Raw genomic sequence first — 19,192 nt, 5'->3', positions numbered from 1 at the left:
ATGCTTGATAGGAGTTAAAAGGAAGCTTTATGGAAAAGTGCTTGGAGATAAATACAGAAATATAGATTACACTGAGTTTTAACTGTATTTTCTGAAAATACTATTTGTGGAAGGTTCCTGTATTATTTAAAATATCATTGTCTCCAATTCAGGTTCATAACCTCTATTTCCCTTGAGCAATATTGACTTCCAAGGTACCCATTTCAAAGTTGTATTTCCTTTTCAGGAGACAGCCCTGGTGATTTACTGTGCTTTTGTAATCCACAGTTTATTTAGAGAATCGGCATTTAGATTAATACATTCTTTAAATCATATAAATAAGGGGCTCAGCAAGCAGGATGCATAGTGATCTTACTATCCACATACAGGTTATTTCTCAAATATATATAAATCATTGAATGAGAACTGCAGAAAGTACATATCTCTTTCCCTATAGTAGCTGAAGTGTTAATTTAGTGGATTGAAATATTAAAAATTTCTTTGATCACAGGCAATAATTCACCATCTGAATTCATTATGGTGGCTGCAAAGCATTTTTTTCCTTTATTAGAAATCAAAGCTACTTTACCTGCATTTGCAGGAATTACAGGAAAATAATCATGAGGTACTTTTCATCTTCAGATTTTAGGAATGAAAAATGGAGGACAAACAAGTATTTGCAAGAGAATACTCAGCAATCTTTTTTTTATATATACAATGGATGTGATATCATAATCATCCATGCCAAAATTCTTCTAGATTAGGCACATAGATGCTTGGTGAATCTTAATTTTTTTATTGTTATCTCTGGAGTACACACTGACTATGCTGCTATATTTCAGGCACAGTTGTTGAAAATTTGGGACATAACTTCCTGTCATTGTATCCTTCCATCAATTGTATAAGAGTCATAGCGGAAGCTCTCAAATAGAGCATAGTTTAAGAAACAAGGAACTCTTCGATCCAAAAAGCCACAATCTTGCTTACACATGACACAGCACTCCCCCTCTCCCTACTTTCCTCACTGGAATCTTTGGTGTCCAAAGAAAAAAAGGTGAAGTGAAATACTATTTAGCAATCACCCTGCTTCACATACAAAATGTGAGGAGGGATCCCCACCAAAAGGAACTAAAGATTTCTAGAAATCTAGATGAGGAAAAGCTAGCTTGCTCATCCTTTTGAAAGTCAATGCCTTTTGGAAATTGATTATTAATTGCTTTTCAGCTATTGGGAACCTTTATCAATGTTATAAAGCACAAAGTGAGTTTCCTTCAATCCTTAGCTAAGTACATTTTAAGGATTTCAAAAAATTTCTTTTAGAATAAACAACAAAAGAGTGGTTACAACTTTGGAAAGTTACAAATGGGCTAAGGATCCACATGGATTTGAAATAATATTTTTAAATTTTGTAAGAATCCTTTCCATTGGCATGGTAGGAGAAGACTTTGAGGATAAAACACTGCAAAAAACCAAATGGAACTAATTAATTAATTGTTCTATTAAAGAAAAACACTTAAGTCTGATTTACTAATACAGAATGAAGCAAAATATTTTAATAGTGGACACATTGAAGGATATTTTTGAACAGCAAACCCATAAATTAGATAGATAGTACAGTTGAAAGATGTTATGAAATGGTATTTTTTTCCTGATAAATTAAGATTTATCTGAAAGTGCATTTAAAAATGACACACTATGATATGGAAAAAGATGCCACACTGGGCATACAAAAAAAAATCTTTATCTTAATACGGAATATACAAATCACAAACCAAGAAAGAAACCTGAATAATATCCTTTCAAAACACACTTGTTTAAGCTTTGAAGAATTTTGTGAAAAGACACAAAGAAAAAATTAAAATCAAATTCCAAGATAAATTATTAATGCAATGTCTATAAAAAAAATTGCTTACAGAAGTATAGTTGTCATCTGATACCAATTATCTGGACATATTTCTAACAATTTTTGGACCATTGTATTTACTCCTATACTTAACAGCGTTGCACCCAGGTAAACCAGGGAGTGACCCGAACAATCTGAGAACATGTATGTTATTTTCCACTTTTAATGTCAATACTTTTTAATTATATCTTAATGTCAGTACTTTTTAACATATTGTAAAAAGTAATGTGTATTGCTGGTCTTTGACCATAATAAAGATTTACTTACTTACCCACGCACCCCCAAAAAAGATAAATGATTATAAAGATCAAGATTGTTAAAAGTAAAACATTTTTCTTTCTTTTTTTTTCTGTACTTTCTATTCTTATCATTATCATTAAAAGTAACAGATAATTGTTACAATCTAAATGGCCTTTAGTTGTAACTTGGTTTGCATATGCAAGAATATATGTTATAATTTACCTTGTAAGATTATCAAATCTGAATTCCTGTTAAAAAATGCAATGACTGTTAGCTAGGCATAAAGACATTACATTTGTTTAAAATCCTGTATGATTGCATAGATTCCTAGTGTCTGTAGAAGATATGCAAAACAATAATCTTGTTTAAAGATTTTATGGTCTAAATATAATTTCATCCTGTAGCTGAAACAGGATTTCTCTGCTGATGCACTTTTTGTTTCTGTCATTGACGTCAACAGCTGTACGCAAATGGGTACCTATCCATCATTCTAGTGTCAGAGAGCACACTTAGCTTCCACTGTCGTGCTTCTACAAGGCTGTTTAAAGTCAGGCCTTTTAGGTTACCAGACAGGAGTCTTTTTAATGGTCCTTGAACAATAATTTCTATTTAGGCTATATACTGAAAGCATTTTATCATATTAGGAATAGGTGCATATGCATATTGAAACAGGTTATTTTTTCATTCAACAGTCTTAATTATTTTAAATATTTTGCACAAGAAACTCCAGTATTGATAATCCGAATTATATATTGATGATTAGTTTATAAAGTAATCTGTGACATCATCAGAATGTTTGAGAAAGTAGTCCAGAAAAGCAAATATTGCGGGACACCTCTATGTCGGACACAGTGGTGGGGCATCCGAATGCCCCACCACTGTGTCCACCATAGACGCGGGATGCTTCTATGTCGGACACAGCAGCAGGGCTTTCAGACCTTCACTTTCCGACTGCTTCTCGCTGCTGCCCCTGCCTCCCCTGACTGCACGTTCCTGCTTCAGAATGTCTCTTCTTTGGACATCTCAGAAAGCCTTCATTTAAAATGCTGCTGCTATGTTGTATTCCTGAAATTTTCTTTTTGTTTTCCATCAAATCACCCAAAGTTCTCTTTTATTATGGAAATCAACACTTCCAAAGAGAATTAACTAATGACATTGACAGAAATATTGACAAGAGACCACAAAGGAACAAGAGGCTTATAAGAGGGCATATAGGGAAACCTTGAAATGATTGCTATAAGGATTGAGCATGCTCAATAGCTACAAGTTGCTCAATGATGGTACGAGAATAATAGAACTAATTATTCAGTTCTATTATTGGTTTGAACAAAGAACAAGTATATATCCCATTGCAATGTTTTGCTTCTAGTCCCATTCTAGTTTTGCTTCTGAACCCAAGGAAGTCATCACAACTTTTAGGACAGTATTATATTTTCAGTGTTAAAGCCAAAATCCAGACAGTGGGAATGATGGCTAAGCTAGGCTAAGTATATTTCAAAGTTAATGAATTAAATATCAGTGATCAAGGAAGGATGTTAAGAGCCCATACCAGGGGTGGGTTCCTGCCAGTTCTAACCTCTTCTATAGAAGAAGTTCCACAAATCTAAAGTGCCATTTAGAACCGGTTCCAGCTCCCTCCCCGCACCCGTCCTCACATCATGAAGAGTGAGAGGAGGAATTCTGGGAGTTGAAGTCCACAAGTCTTAAAGCTGTCAAGTTTGAACACCTCTAGGTTTTTTTTCTAAAGGGTTAGGGGTGCAAGGAACTTGTAATTTGACAGCTTTAAGACTTGTGTGCTTCAAATGCCAGTTTCTGAGCCAACATTTTGGTTGCTAAGCAAGAGCGTTGTTAAGTGAGTTTCACATTTTACAAGTTGGCTACACCCACCCAGTCACATGGCTGGCAAGTCACTCCCACCAAGTCACATGGCTGGCAGGCCACCTCCACCCGGTCACATGGCCGGCAAGCCAGTCCCACAAAGCAGACCACATCTACAGAAGAGGTTCTAAAAAATTTTTGAAACCCACCAATGGCCTATACAGATGCTAACTGCTCACAATGACAAAGAGAAACAAAATAAAGTAAATGAAAAAAGATTGAGGGTCACTTCTAAATTGAATTGTATATGTAAATTTGGCATTAATATTGAGATTTAACACACTCAAATCAGGAAGAGTTGTTAGATGTAATTTATTTAAACTATAGAATTCATAAAAGCTAGATTTTATTCTGGATACGTCTAATAGTGTAAAAACATTTTCTTCATCATATATTTTTGTAACACAATTGGTTTCATAAGCATTGCATTGGAAATTGATACATCTGCAAGCTACATGTATAGTATTATATTGAATTGAAGCTCTACTTAAAATCTCTAAAGAATTTTAACTTTTAAAATATGCTGTTAGAGAATAACCAGAAAAATGAAAGGCATTTTCCACCACATGGATTGAGTAATTCTTTCTGAAAGGATCTACTGTATATTATCATGTCATATCACTTTACTTTATTACAATATAAGCCAAGTATTCCAGAGTCTAGATTATCAAAAGGACCTCCTTGCTCATTGAGTAAATCATGTGAACTTGGAGCTCTGCTTTATTCAGAAGAGCAAATCAGAATCCCTAATCTGATATTTGTGGAAGAGATAAATTCCATGTTTGATATGGTTTGTCAAAATATGTTTTAATATAACAAAAATTCACTTGGGCTAATCTCTGTTTTATTATAACTTTTGCATGATTTAGTAGAACAGCTTGTTAACTCAAGAACAAAAGTTATTTCTACAACTATGTGGAAATATTTATTATGCAGCCTATATCACAATGTCCTTCAAACAAATGAAAATATTTTTGGGGAAGCAGATTTTACTCTCTTGTTGTATCATAATTTTAATATAGTTTTAATATTACTGAAAACTGACAGCAGCCCAAATATCATCTGGCTACTCCAACAAATGAATGAAAACATGACTAACAGGTTACAGAGAGCTCCATCCATAGTTTATCATTCGTAACAACCACAGAATCTGATTTGTCCCTAAAACTGAGCCAGAACATCTTGTTCATGAGACAAACTCAACAAATCAGATGGTGTCTGGATATGTAGGTTGTGGAACCTCTAGTTATATAATAAAATTTGTCTTCCAACATTGCTTTAAATTAATGCAGTGCAATCTAAGGTTAAACATATCAGAAGAACCATTTAAGCTGGAAAAGGAGATAATAGTAAGCCTGCACTTTAGAGGATTTACCAGCTGATTGATAACAGTTCCACTATTCTAATTTGGCAAGTTAAAAATCATGTGCATATATAAATCCCACTGAAGACAGATTGCAAGGTAACATTTGGTGACCTGTACGCCATCTCATTTTTTGAAATAAAACATCTACGATAATAGATAAGAATCAGGTAGTATATTAATAACATCGAATTGAAGTTCTTGGTCCCCAAAATAATGGATATTTCTATGAATACCAGCTCATTGGTAAGAAGTTCTAGTATTAGTTAATTATGTAGGTAACAAACAAAATATTTCTAATTGAGGATGTTAACACTGTTATATAATGTAATTTTGATGTTACAGAAGACTTCTGATTAGCAAATCTGAGATTTTCTATAAGAATATAAATTATTTATTCTGTACATTTGACTGGAGGTATAGCTTCTGAAAAAGTCTAAGGTATTTGCTAATCCAAACTCATTTCTTTTATATATGCAAGTCTGTGTGGAAATTCAAAACATCTAACATACAAATTGTATTTCAATATGCAAAATCTGAAATGCATCAGTATTAATATGATTGCCATATTTTCTTCTTATGCAATCTGACCATTTAAAGCACATCAGAAATAAATAAAAAAATGCTAAGGAAGGAGGAAGGAAAATTGTCTTAAAATTACCAGTTTAAAAACACATAAAGAGACAAATATAACAGTTTCTTTGACACTTGAATACATTTCTAGTTGACCAATTTCCTCTCATTCTCTTTGCAGCTTTGTAAAAGAAAACTATATTCTTTCAAGAAACCATTCTGTAGATTTCCAGTCCAGGATGCAAACATTCAAGGACATGTTTCTTATTTACTAATTCGTAGAGGAGCCAGCATAATTATGACAATTCTCTGATCATTCGTTATTCAGTGTTTCACTTTCTTTTGCTGCACATGTATGCACATATTATATGTCTTTGTCAAGGACAGTCTATTTAAATCCCAAAGTTCATACTTAAATATCCTTGATTTTCACAATTAATTCCAAAGAGCCCCTACCATAAATATAATTGTTCAGTACACATGTGCATACATTTCAAATCTACAGTCCACATATAGTATTGTCTTTAAAAAAGGTTCATTCTTAAGTTTAAAAGCCACAAACTTCCATTGTATATAGTACATTCAGATATTGTTTTCAGTTTCTATTCATTACAGAGTTATGGTCATGAGCTATAATTTTTATCAGAAAAAACGTTTATACTGCTGGAGAAATAATGTTTATAGTAGATATATGTAGCTACAGAAGAATGTAGATTCTGCTTGCCAAAATTGTCTTTATATGTATGTGTCTATCTGTATGTGTATACAGATACACACACATGCACACACACACATGTAGATATACAGTACATATAATGTTTCGACTCCATTCTCAATAAAAGAAAGAACAATATGGTGATGAATGCTGAGTTATACCAAAATATCACTTCTTTTGCTACACCATACCACTAAACCAACCATGGCAACTGTTAGAAGAATTGGAATAAAAATCAAAGGAACCAGAACTTTATCCGGAGGATCTTCCCAATGCACTTTATCTGAGGTACAGTTTGTAAAGAATTGTCTATGGATTCCAGTGATGAAGCCTTCAGCCAGTGGGTTAGGCCAAAAGCACTTTGCTGTTGAAACCTTGTGTTCTGTACATAGAATAAAGTTGTTGTAATACCTGAAAAACAAATATGAAAATAAGAAATACATTCTCAAAACACTGCTGAGAATTATTATTTTTCTTTCCTTCTAATTTAATGTACCCCTAGTTCAACAAGTTTTAACATCAAAGATTCTGCTTCCAAAATATAAGTCACGGTAGCTTTTTACAGGTTGTCCTCGATAAATGACCCTAAAAAGATGCAGTACTTTTTATTAGTAGTCCTTGAATAATGACCTAATAGGAACTGCTAAGCAAATCAACCACTAAGCAGAAAGTTACACTGCAACTGTGCTCTCTATCTGGAAAGAGACCAGAGTAGTCAATTTCACACCTTTTCAGCATCCCTCAGTATCATGATCACCATTACAATCAATATGATGTAATTGGATTGGGAAATGCAAGGGTGTTATTCTTCTTCTGGGGCCATATCCATCATTGGACATTGATGATCATGTTGGCGATCCTATTTTTATGAACAGTCGCATGAAAAAGTGCTGCTGAGTTTTGTCCAAACCAGTCCCTTAGATTTTGAAGCCATGTTCTTCTTCTGCCTGGACCTCATTTGCTTTCAATCGTTCCCTGGACGATTAAGTGAAGTATGCTGTATTTTTCCAGGTGTCTCATGACATGTCCGAAATATTCTAACTTTTGCTTTTTAATGGTTTTGATGATTTGCCTTGGCTTTCCAGCTTTTTTTTTTTTAAAAAAAAAACATCATGAGGTTATATTGCAATATAAAAATGGAGGAGAGATATGTAGAGCTAATTAGAATAAACCGATCGAAATATATTTTAATAAATATATTTTAAATATGACCAATACAGAATGAAAACCAGAGCAACTAAACATGGAAAAATGGAATCCATTTCAATAGAAGTGTTAATGAACATATATTACAATTTGCTCAGTGTTTCAAGAATGATGAAAACTTCCCCTTTGATCCTTAATTGGCCACAGTCAGAGTAAGTTCATATACAATGCTAAGCTACAACAGGGTTTATTTGATTCTGGCTTAATTTGTTGTATGAACCCAATTATTTTAATCTAGACAACTGATTATGCACAGTTAGAGGAAGGAGCATGAATTCAATATTACCTCTTTCAGTATGAGTAGAGTTTAATATTATGTCTAATGAAGAATAAGGATGTAGACAAATAGACTTTTCTTATGAATTTGAAGCTCAGAGGACTTAATATTCTGGGAGCAATTCACTGAGGCTTAGAGATTTTATAAAACATAAAAAACTAAATGAATTATCTCAATTTCTTTTCGGGAACGTCCCTGCCCCCCACTTATGAATATAACATTGATTAAAATCTTCACCAGAACAGAGAGGATACTCCACAAAATCATGCCACCTTTTTCATAACCCGTTCTTTTAGCTTCACACCATATTTTTGGAGTATAAGACGCACTGGAGTATAAGACACAACTTAGTTTTTGAGGAGGAAAGGGGAGCGGGATTCTGCCTACCAGGTATTCATCTGGCTAGTGTCCTTATTCTGGTCAACTTCAGCACATTAAGTTTTCTAGTTTTGAGCGTGCACGCTTTTATCCCCTGGACTATGTATTCCAAGTGAGGTCACACTGATTAACAATCACTTACAATCATTACCAACAATCATTATTGAGGTCAAATGAGAAGTCTATTTGGACCAAAAAGATAGTTAGTTTCCTATCTAAACTCTATCTGAGATCATCAACCAGCATGATCAATGCTATTTCTATTCTGGAAACTTGGAGCAGTAATACTAGCACATTATCTGCTCCACAGAAAAGTTAAAGGGCATACGTAAATGAGAAGGTAGCCACAATTTGCAAAAGAATGTGCTGCATTGGAAGAAGTAGATTTTTTCATTGCTACTCCCTCCGATGATCAGCTGTGCTTTAGAAGCTTTTTTTCAGCGCTAATGAGGTGCTAACATTGGAGGGAGCAGCAATGAGAAAAGCAGGCAAAGCACAGATCACCACTCGTTAGCTCTTCATTAGGGCTGAAAAAAAGCTTTGAAAAAGCTACATTTGGAATATAATGCACCCAAATTTTCAGCCTCTTTTAATGGGGGGGGGGTTCTTATACTCCGAAAAATACAGTATATTTTTTCTATTTGTGAAATAGATATTTCATCACTTTTCATGTCATTCACTATTTTTAATAGAGACTTGCCATATATTCTTTATTTATTTATTCATTTTATAGAGCCACCCACCTCAATTCCTATTGGCTCTGGATGAAAGAACTGTGTTCCAACTGCCAGTTGCCTTATATTAACATGCTCTGAACAATTCACTAGATGCTTGGATTTGGTCTATGGCATGCATAATTGTAGAACTGTTCAAAAGGTTTAACTTTAAATTATATGTGTGGATATGTTTCTAAACCTAAATGTGAAATAAAGCACTTTAGGAATTCACTTAGGAGGAATTGCTAAAATCAACATTTTTCAGAAAAATCCCCATTTGCTTTCTAATAATAGAATATCATTGTTACTGATTGTGATTGTGGAGCCATCTTTGCTCACCACATTACATTTACTGTAACACTTTCAAGGACCAAATACCAGTGCTAGTATGTATACCAGTGTCACAATTCCCAAAAAAGTTTTGTCACGTATCTCATTTCTTCCACTCTTTCATTTCCATGCCCAATTTAAAGACTCATTGCTCATAACAAAAAGGAGAAAGTAAATACCTTAATGTATAGCACCTATCATGCTAAATAACTTCTAATTTAAAGTTTGCAATTAGAAAGCTATTTATTAAATATTGCAATAAATATAAGAACTATGAACTAGAAATGCATAACAGAAAAATATTTATTATATTGCTGTAGCCACACATATTTGAATGAGAAGATCCTTTTTGTGCCTTTAGAAATGACACAGCTTACAGCATGTAATTTTAAATTATGAAAAGAGAAGATTTTACTTATCTTAATGTCATTTTGAAATTTATGCTATATCATCAGTGCACAAACCTGAGCATTCAAATTATGCTATGCTTCACTTCCAATATTATCAGTAGGGCAAATTATCTGCAACAATCTCATGTCCTAAGGTTATAGAGCTCTTATTTCATTATTTGAATTTCTTAGATTATTTACTACTTGACTCCTATTGAGTCATCATTTCAGAGATATTTCTTACCTAAGCAGAGAAACAGAATGACTACAGATGAGCAAAAAAGCAACTGGAATAAGAGCAACGTCTGACTACTTGCCAGCTTCACCATTGAATTTCCTTGTGGGAACTTGGCAGGGAACATAAGAAATATTCCTTCCTTTCATTAATAGAGTAATAAAAACAAGATCACATGAAGTGTTAGTACCATTTTATAATCCCTTTGCAAGACCATACTTGAAATATTGCATCTAGTTTTGGTCATTACAATGTAAAAACGATATTGAAAAAGTGCAGAGAATAGCAAGTAAGATAATTAGGGTGTTTGGGGCTAAAATATATGAAGAATTGTTGCAGGAATTGTTTAATGAAAAGAACTAGGGATGACATGATAGTAGTGTTTCAATATCTAAGGGGATGCCATAAAGAAGACGGGTCAACTTATTGTCCAAATCACCTGAAGCCAGGATAAGAAATAATGGATGGAAACTAATCCAGGAGAGAACCAACCTAGAACTAAGGAGAAATTTCTTGATAATTAGAACAATTAATCTGTGAGATGACTTGCCTCCAGAGGTTGTGGGTGCTCCAGCACTGGAGGTTTTTAAAAGAGATTGGATAATCATTTGACTGAAATGGTATATGGTTTCATACTTGAGCAGGGAGTTGGACTAGAAGATTACCAATGTCTTTTCCAATTCTGTTATTCTGTTATTCAATTTAACTGTTCAAAAGCCAAATAATTTTATGCTTATAATATTTACATTTTAAATTGAAATTAACATTTATAGTTTTTTTTTCAATTCTCCATTTTCAATACTTCAAGCTGTCTGAGTAATAGAATGTTGATAATCTTTAATTATATGTGGTTCATATACATATCACTGTACTGAAATAAAGCTCATTCCTATTACAGACTGTTGAAAGTTCTTTCTCTACTGATAGCAGCGCCGTTTCCTTTTCTGCTCACACAAAAGAACGATTATTTCTTTTTCTATTTGTGACTTGAAAATCTTCCTCCTCTTTACTTTTTTACTTTTCTGCATATTTCACTTTTATTAAATTTGCTTTGCCTACCTATTCCTATCTACCTATCTAAATATATCTAAAGATAGAGATATGCTATGTATAAAAGGTACCCTAAACTATCTAAATAAAAATATCTTTCTACTCCAATAAGAGAAGCAAGCCTTCTTTTTCTGTTTGTAGAGTATAGGCTTGATTTGAAAATCCATTCATTCTCTTAATTTATTTTGTGAGATTAAGCATACATATATATTCTTGGAAAAAGTCTTATATTATTTTAGCAGGAAGAAAATCAGCTCCTTCATAAAGTATGGTAGATTTGTCCAAACGTTGGTAGATTAGTAGTTGTTTATTCCCTTATTCCTTCCTTATTTAGAGTTGTTTACAAACTTGCCCTTGGGCTTCCATATTTTTGCTATCTAATTAATTTTATATTATTTCCCTGTATTGCTTGTGTCTTAATTAAGCCCATTGGTATTTTAGAACAGGACACTGTGATGTTGTCACAGATATCCTTTAATCTTTACCTATTCACCACAAACTTGACATCAAACTCAACAGAAGATGTATTTAATACTTTGTTTTTCTTTTTGACACAATGTTTACACTCCTTGTATCCTTGCAGGTGTAAATCAGGAAGGATATACTGAGACAATTAAAATGTTAACATTGGATTGTTCAAAAATCTTAAAGCCTTACTTATTGTAATACTGTTGACAGAATTATCATCAGCAGATTGTCAAACACTTTACTTTGGTTATAAATATCTGTACTGTTAGCATCTGTGTTTGTATAGAGAAGTGAACAAAGCAGATGTATTTCTAATAAAGGTCTAATAATAATTGTTTTGCAGAACAGTTTTTCAAAAACATATTTTCAGTGACACTGTTCTACATGTATTTGGGATGATGTAAGAATATTTATATTTCCAACTTTAAATTAAGAATGAAAATGTATGATTTTCTCCCTTTCTTACAAAATTGTTTTCTCCTTGTGGGCAAAAAACATAACATGAAATCTATTTCCTAACCAGTCTCAATGTATGCTTAATGGGAAATTGGGCATGAGAATAATGAAAAGTCATGGTGTAGTGATTAAGGTATCAGGCTAGAAACTGGGACAGTGGGAATTCTAATCCTGTCTTGGGCATAAAGCAGCTGGGTGACTTTGGACTAGTCTCTTTCTCTCAGCCCTAGAAAGGATAAATGTAACCCGCTTTGGGAGGTGGGGGGGGGACTTTTTCACAAGAATTTGCTAAGAAAACAGCTTGTCCAGGAAGTCTCTGAGAATCAGTCACAGCTGAAAAGAACAATAATAAAAACAAAAAATAAACAAGTCATTTTTGCTGAGATTCAAATACAGAAATTGCTATAAAGTACAGCTACCAAATGGTGAGAAGGGCCAAAGAAAAATTATTTTGCAAGCCAAGTCTAATCACAGCTTGTTTCTTTGCATTTTCTTTATCATTGTTCTACACATATCAGAATTTGTTACTTATGATAATGCATTAATACTTTTATTTTTGGCATTATTTATTTGTAAAATGAAATACAAGATATAAAGTTTATATTCAAACTTTATATCACTAGAATGAAAAGGCCTTTGAGAAATAGTATTTATAGTCCTTGACTTACAAGCATTTGTTTAGTCTTAGTTCAAAACTACAATGGCACTGAAAAAAGTGACTTACAAATGCTCCTCATACTTACAACTGTCACAGCTTCCTCATGATTATATAATCAGAATTCAAGCACTTGATAACCAACATGTATTTACAATTATTGCAGCATCCCAGGGTCACATGATTGCTATTGCAATCTTTCCAGTTATCTTCCAGCAAGCAAAGTCATTGGAGGAAACCAGATACACCTGTCTGATTCACTTAACAACTGTAGTGATTTGATTAACAACCATGGCAAAAGTAAAAAAAAAATGGCACAATTCATTTAACCATCTTGCTTCACAAAGGAAATTCTGGTCCCAATTGTGATTGTAAGTTGAGGACTCCCTGTAGTCTAGTTAAGAATATTGGTAGGATGCTCAGTTGTGATCTTGGTTAGCTTTTACTAGTATAATCTCTGTCACAGGAAAACAAATGGAAGAAATCAGTTATTGTCTCTTCCAGTTTTTGGGAGGCAAGTTAAATATAGAAATAATTTTCAAACTTTCAAAAATGTGAGAAATTAGTTTGCCACATTACCTGGGGTACATTTTTTTTTATTTGCTAGTGGTCAGCCAGCTTAGCTGCTCAGGTGTGACTGGCTTATAGAGACACTTATATTCCTATCTGATTTTAATATCAAGGCAAGAGTCTTAAAAGCAGTAGTGGTTACTTTAAGCATCACATTAACACATTAAGCATTTCACACAAAGCAGCTGCATTTTTCTACAGAAATGGAAATCTGAAAATCCATCTGTTTTAGAAAAGGGCTGCACTTTTGCAAATTGTTGAAGCATTCCTTCCAAATAAATTTCAAAGCATGAACAGCAAGATTATTCTTTTTTTTCTTGGAGAGAGTTAGGCTTCCAATGGATTTCATAAAGAAGAAGGAAAAAAACCTGTAGTGTGAAAATTAGCATTAGCTCCCGCTCTCTCTTTAGATGTTAGCATTTTCCTGATCCCACAAACCTCTCTTACAGAATACCTTGTCCTTCCATTTTTGCAAAAATTACTCTGTTGTTTAATCCTAATATGTAAACACTTTAGAAACCAATTTAAAAGGGTTCACTTCCTTGAAACTGGATTACATTAAATATTAGAGCAGAATTAAGTTGTTCTGTATAAAAGAGAAATTTAAAATCTAGACATCCTTAGAAGAAGAAGCGATTTAACTGTACTTGAAAACAACATGTTTTCAGAAGGGTTTTATTTTTCCTCTGGGATTTCCTCTTAAAAATCAGCTTACATTGTTTATCACTGAGATTACTTCTGGCTGAAGAATTAGTTTTATGTGGGAGTTATACATAATCATGTAATACAAAAATTGTTTTAGAAAGTTATGATGAGCTACAACATTCATCTGTATTAATAACTGCATGGTGTTTTTACTGTATTGTCTTCATGCCAGAATCTTGTTAAGTGCTATGAAATAAGGAAAAAAAATGAGATAACCAAGTCCTCCTTAGGAAACAAGATTGTTAATTGCAACTTGAAAATGTCTTTGGTTGGCTGTCATCTCTCAGATTTTATACAGATTAAATGTTTTTAATTAATAGGCTTTCCTTAGTCTCTAGGCACAAATGATATATATGGCTAGTCACATGGAAACCAATTCGTTGATTTTAGCCTAATCACTTCTGTGTCGTTATTACGGTAGTTTTGTTCCCAAATCATGTGTACTACTATAATTTATTCCCAAAATATGGTAATTTATAAGGCAATCCTAGTTTTAGGATTTTACTTAGCCACAGGGTATCTTTGGGTTGATCATTATCATTACAAGATGTGTGTGCGCGCACACGCACAAGCAATATGTGTATGCACATTTGCATGTGTGTACATATCAAGTCAGTGTTGATTTCTGCCAACTATCTGGCCTGCGGTTTTTTTTTTTTAACAAGATTCTATTAGGCCATTGCCTGATTTCCAGGACTAACAGAGAATGACTAGCTCAAAGTTACCCAGTGAGCTTTGTATCTAAGAGGGAGACAACAATTCAGTCTCCTGACTTCAAGTCTGGTGCCTTAACTACTATACCAGACTAGTTCTGAGGAGAGAAAAAAGGATGGGGACGAATATTCCCAGGAAGACTGTGGTCCAGTGATAATTTGTATTATAATGCCAGAGAAAGAAAGGAGAATGAAAGAAAGGTACATATCATCCCCCTTTTTGCTTCTTTTGCTGAGATACTTCATTTCAGCATCTTAACATCTTATTCTGTCCTCTGAGCTGCTCCCATGGAGACAGCCATTATATCTCTCTAATGTTATCACTTAAGCAGCTTTATTTTAGTTTGAAAATGCACAGAAGACAAACAACACTCCTCAACTGATTTTTCCTAGGTTAAATTGTCTCTTTAAAAATTAGCTATTTCATGTTTTCTGTAATAAAGATATGAAAAGAAATACGATAGAGCAGTCTTCCCCAACTTTGCAGTTTGGCGGTCCAACTGAGTGGGAGAGGGGAACTGGGCTGCGCAAGCAACAGGCTGATGCACATGCAGTCCTTGCATGAGTGGTGGGCCAGTACGTATGTGTGCAGCTCGCCTGGCACAAGCGACATGTGCACATAAATGCCTGTCAGCCCACCTTTCATGCAAGTTGAGCTGCATGCATGCACAGGCACACGTCAACCAGCCACTCACATGGATCAATTCCAAATAGGCCACAACCCAGTAGTGGGCTGCAGTCCGGGTTTGGGGATGCCTGCAATAGAGAGAGGAATATTTAATTAAGTTAAACTTTTAAAATATATGGTAGCAATTGAGTATCTTTGGAGAACACAGAGCTGAAACTATTTTCTATATCATTGTTTCCAGCTTTTGGCTCAGTGTAGCAATCTGATGAGATATATGAAACATAAACCACCAAGATCCCAAGGGGTCAACAGCCATTTGTTTGATGTATGAGAAACTTTCATTTATATATTTTCTTAAGTTAGGCCATCTAAATGGGTAAAAATGTGCATTTTTTTAAAAAAAATGCAGTATTTAAAAAGCCTACTCACAGTACTCTTATTGCAGTTGCTTTTATGCAGTGAAGAAGCAGACTGATGTAGTGATGATACCCTTTATATCATGGTGCTTTTGAAATCTCTTCCCTTTTCTGTTTTTTGTGGGGAGTAACATTAAATAGAAGGCATGGGCAATTTTTGCAATGGAAGAAGAAGATTGTACCTCTACTGTTACCACAAATGAACTAGGAAGTGAGAAAATGCAATTTAGAGCTTCCTCAGGGTTAACTGATATTCATAATGTCTGCTCAGATTATCATATAATTTAGAGAAAAAGTTAACAAAAAATCAAAGATGACTGATAGTAGATAATCAAGATATTTATTAAATGGTTGTCATTAAAGAAATGGCAAATATGGCTAAAGGTCAATTCTCAGATATTAGACTTCTCTAGATTTTGGCCAATAATATGCTACCCTTCTACAATTTCTTTCAACCACAATGATAAATCAAAATTTGCATTTAAATGATAAAACTAGATTTTAAGAATTTGTTTTTGTAACACTTACTCAAATGCATGTACCAGAAATCTTTGTAATAGTTCCTAAAATCTCAAATGCTTTTTAAAATTTACATTTATTACTCAGAAGTATCATGAAGAGATTTAATGATGAGTTGTGTCAATATACTAATGAGACATTTCTTTTACTACCTCCTCAGGAAATAGAATGAGCTGAATCTAAACAAGTTAAAATACTTTGCTGTGAAGCATTATGATTTTGGGAATGTGAAAATCCTTCACATCTGGATATACAGTAGTCACTTTTATCCAGTGGTGGGCTGCTGCTGGTTTGGACCAGTTCGGGAAAACTTTGTGGGTGGCTCTGCCCACCCACCTGGCGCAATCTTGTCCTAGGTGTGCAAGAGAATTGCCATGTTTATTGATACCACACAGATGTGGATGACTCACATGAGCAAATTGCAGTGTTTTTTTTTAAAAAAATATTGTTTTTATAAAACAAAAACACAAGAAAAAAAGAATCTTTCGTTACATCTTGTAGAAAGCGTGTCAATTGGTTACAGATACATTTCCTGTGTTTTTTCCACAATCGTTACATATACTTCATTCAAATTGAGTTGTACATTTTAGAATTTATGTATTTTACTATCACTGTACCACAATTTTCATTTGATTACAGTTACTTAATCGTGTTTTTATCTAAAATCATTTATATTTGAAGACACAACCACCTACTGGATACTTTCGCAATCTCAATGAGTCTGCCATTACTTTACATCTTTATAACATATTCTAAAAGAGAGTCAGTTAGTAGGATATCTAACATTCCCTCTCCTTCCTCCCCAACTCACAAATTAACGCTTCTGTTCAATTTGCTTTTACTAGTACAGCACACCTGTATATATCATTAAATATTATCCATTAACATTTCCTTGTTATTATTGTAGTTAACTAATTATTTACTATTTATCTCATTTCTCCTCTCCTCAGACCCAAAAGAGATTATACCTTTATAACCAGCTCTAAACAGAAATTTATTAATAAGATTTATAGGTCCTTTCACTAAATCCCAGATTACAATTTATTCCAGTTTATTTTACTAATTAAGGTTATCATTTCATTATTATTATCGTAGTTGATTACATATTAACAAAATAAACATTTAAAATCTAAGACAGATCTAAGAGATGTTAACATTTCTACTTAATAATCACCAAAAGTATCCATTAACATTTCCTTGTTACTATTATAGTTTTTTTTAAAAAAGGAATTGTTTGCTATTTGTGTCACGTCTCCTCTCTTCTGACCCAGATTAATTATACCTTCATAACACGATCTAAACAAAAATTTGTTAATAAGATTTATAAGTCTTTTCGCCAGATCCCAATTTACAATTTATGGCCCGATTATTTATCCTAATTAAGGTTATCATTTCATTATTAATAGCTACAAAATACTAAAATCCCTACTTATTAATCATCAAAAATTAGCTAACTTTTTATCATCAACTAGCTGATAATGCCAGTATCTTTCCAGTAGCAAAATGGTTTTATCTCTCTCACCAGCTGTTGTGTCAATTCTCTTTTCAGCTCCTTTCCAGAGTTTTGAACTTCTCTCCACACTTTGTAGCTTAGAAGATCTCTCATGTAGTTTCTTTGCCCTTGAATTGCTAATAACATAAGCTTAACTTTGGTCAAACTTATTTCTGGATAGATTTGTCTTATTAACTCCATCCTTTTCGCTCTTCTTTTTTCTCCTGCATCTTGGGATTTGGGATAAAGCTCCAAATTGTCAAAGTCACTTTTCCAGCTTCCCTTCTTTCCACTTTCACTCACATTTACTCCATTAATGAGTTCATCTATTATTTTGTCTTTGTTTTTTGTATTTTCATTCTCTTATTTAATTTTTGGGGCTCCAACCCCATCATCTTTTGGTGTGATACCCAATAGTCTTTCCAATTTCTTGTCAAATCTCTCAAATCCTTCTAAAATGTTTTGAAGTCCAGCCAGGATGTTTTGAAATTTTAAGTTTTCCTCATCTGAATATTGGTTTGCTTCAGGGATTGGGACATGGCAGCCAATCAACTTGGAGCTTGTTTAATTTGTCTTTTTGGATTTAAATTCAAGCTCCAAGTTGATTGGCTGCCGACCCTGTCTTCACACCCCAATCCCTGAAGCTGCTCATTCAAACCAGCCAGCCAGCAGCAAGCAGGAAGCTGCTGGCACCATCCAATCTGGGCCCAAATGAAGCCTGCAGGACCACTGGCCTAATGGCAGACAAGACCAAGTTTTTTATTCAGATGCTGGCAAAGCTGTTTTCCTTATATCTCACATTCTTACAACATCTGAATAAAATATTTCAGCTTTTTCTGCCATGTGGGTTAGCCTCTTCTGGAACTCTGGAGATCTTTGAAAAGTAAATAAACAATGGGAAATGGAATGGGGAGAGCAAATGAATTTTGGAGGCTAAAAAAGCAGGCCCAATGCCTGTGGAAACCTGGCAGGCAGGATGTGAGGGGGGGAGGGGAATAGGCAAGGGGCATGTTGCAGCGTCTCTGCAGTTGGTTGCAAGGGTAAGCAACCACTGTGGTGCTGCAACGTATGTAACTTTGGGTGTGGGTCATAAATATTTGGGGAAGAGGGGGTCGTTATTTGGAATGGTCGCTAATTAAACTCTCATAACTCGATGAATACCTATACTTCATATGGACTATTTTATACACAATTCATCCAGTTGCACCTATTCCTGATCAGCACGCCATCTTATTTATTTACAATCATTCATTCCCTGGTCACCTCAATACTGAATTACTGCAACCTGCTCTACAAAGGGATATCAGAAAGTTTCAATTGGTGCAGAAAGTGGCATGG

At 34.0% G+C, this 19,192-nt stretch overlaps 1 protein-coding gene across 1 annotated transcript in view; it reads right to left on the bottom strand.

Moving 5' to 3' along the window:
• Window positions 1-4,089: 4,089 nt before the first annotated feature.
• RAMP3 (receptor activity modifying protein 3) overlaps window positions 4,090-19,192 on the bottom strand; it is a 59,477-nt gene continuing 44,374 nt past the window's right edge. Inside the window, exon 4 of the mRNA XM_014063104.2 lies at window positions 4,090-7,062. Within this exon, the coding sequence (XP_013918579.2) occupies window positions 6,807-7,062 (256 nt within the window). The 3' untranslated portion in view covers window positions 4,090-6,806. The remainder of the gene's footprint in view (window positions 7,063-19,192) is intronic.

Source organism: Thamnophis sirtalis, unplaced genomic scaffold, assembly GCF_051295495.1.
Source record: "Thamnophis sirtalis isolate CommonGarterSnake01/CBP01778 unplaced genomic scaffold, rThaSir2_p1.2 scaffold_4, whole genome shotgun sequence".
NCBI lineage: Eukaryota > Metazoa > Chordata > Lepidosauria > Squamata > Natricidae > Thamnophis > Thamnophis sirtalis.
Note: the sequence above shows the minus strand (reverse complement) of the source record. Positions and strands in the feature narration are given on the sequence as shown.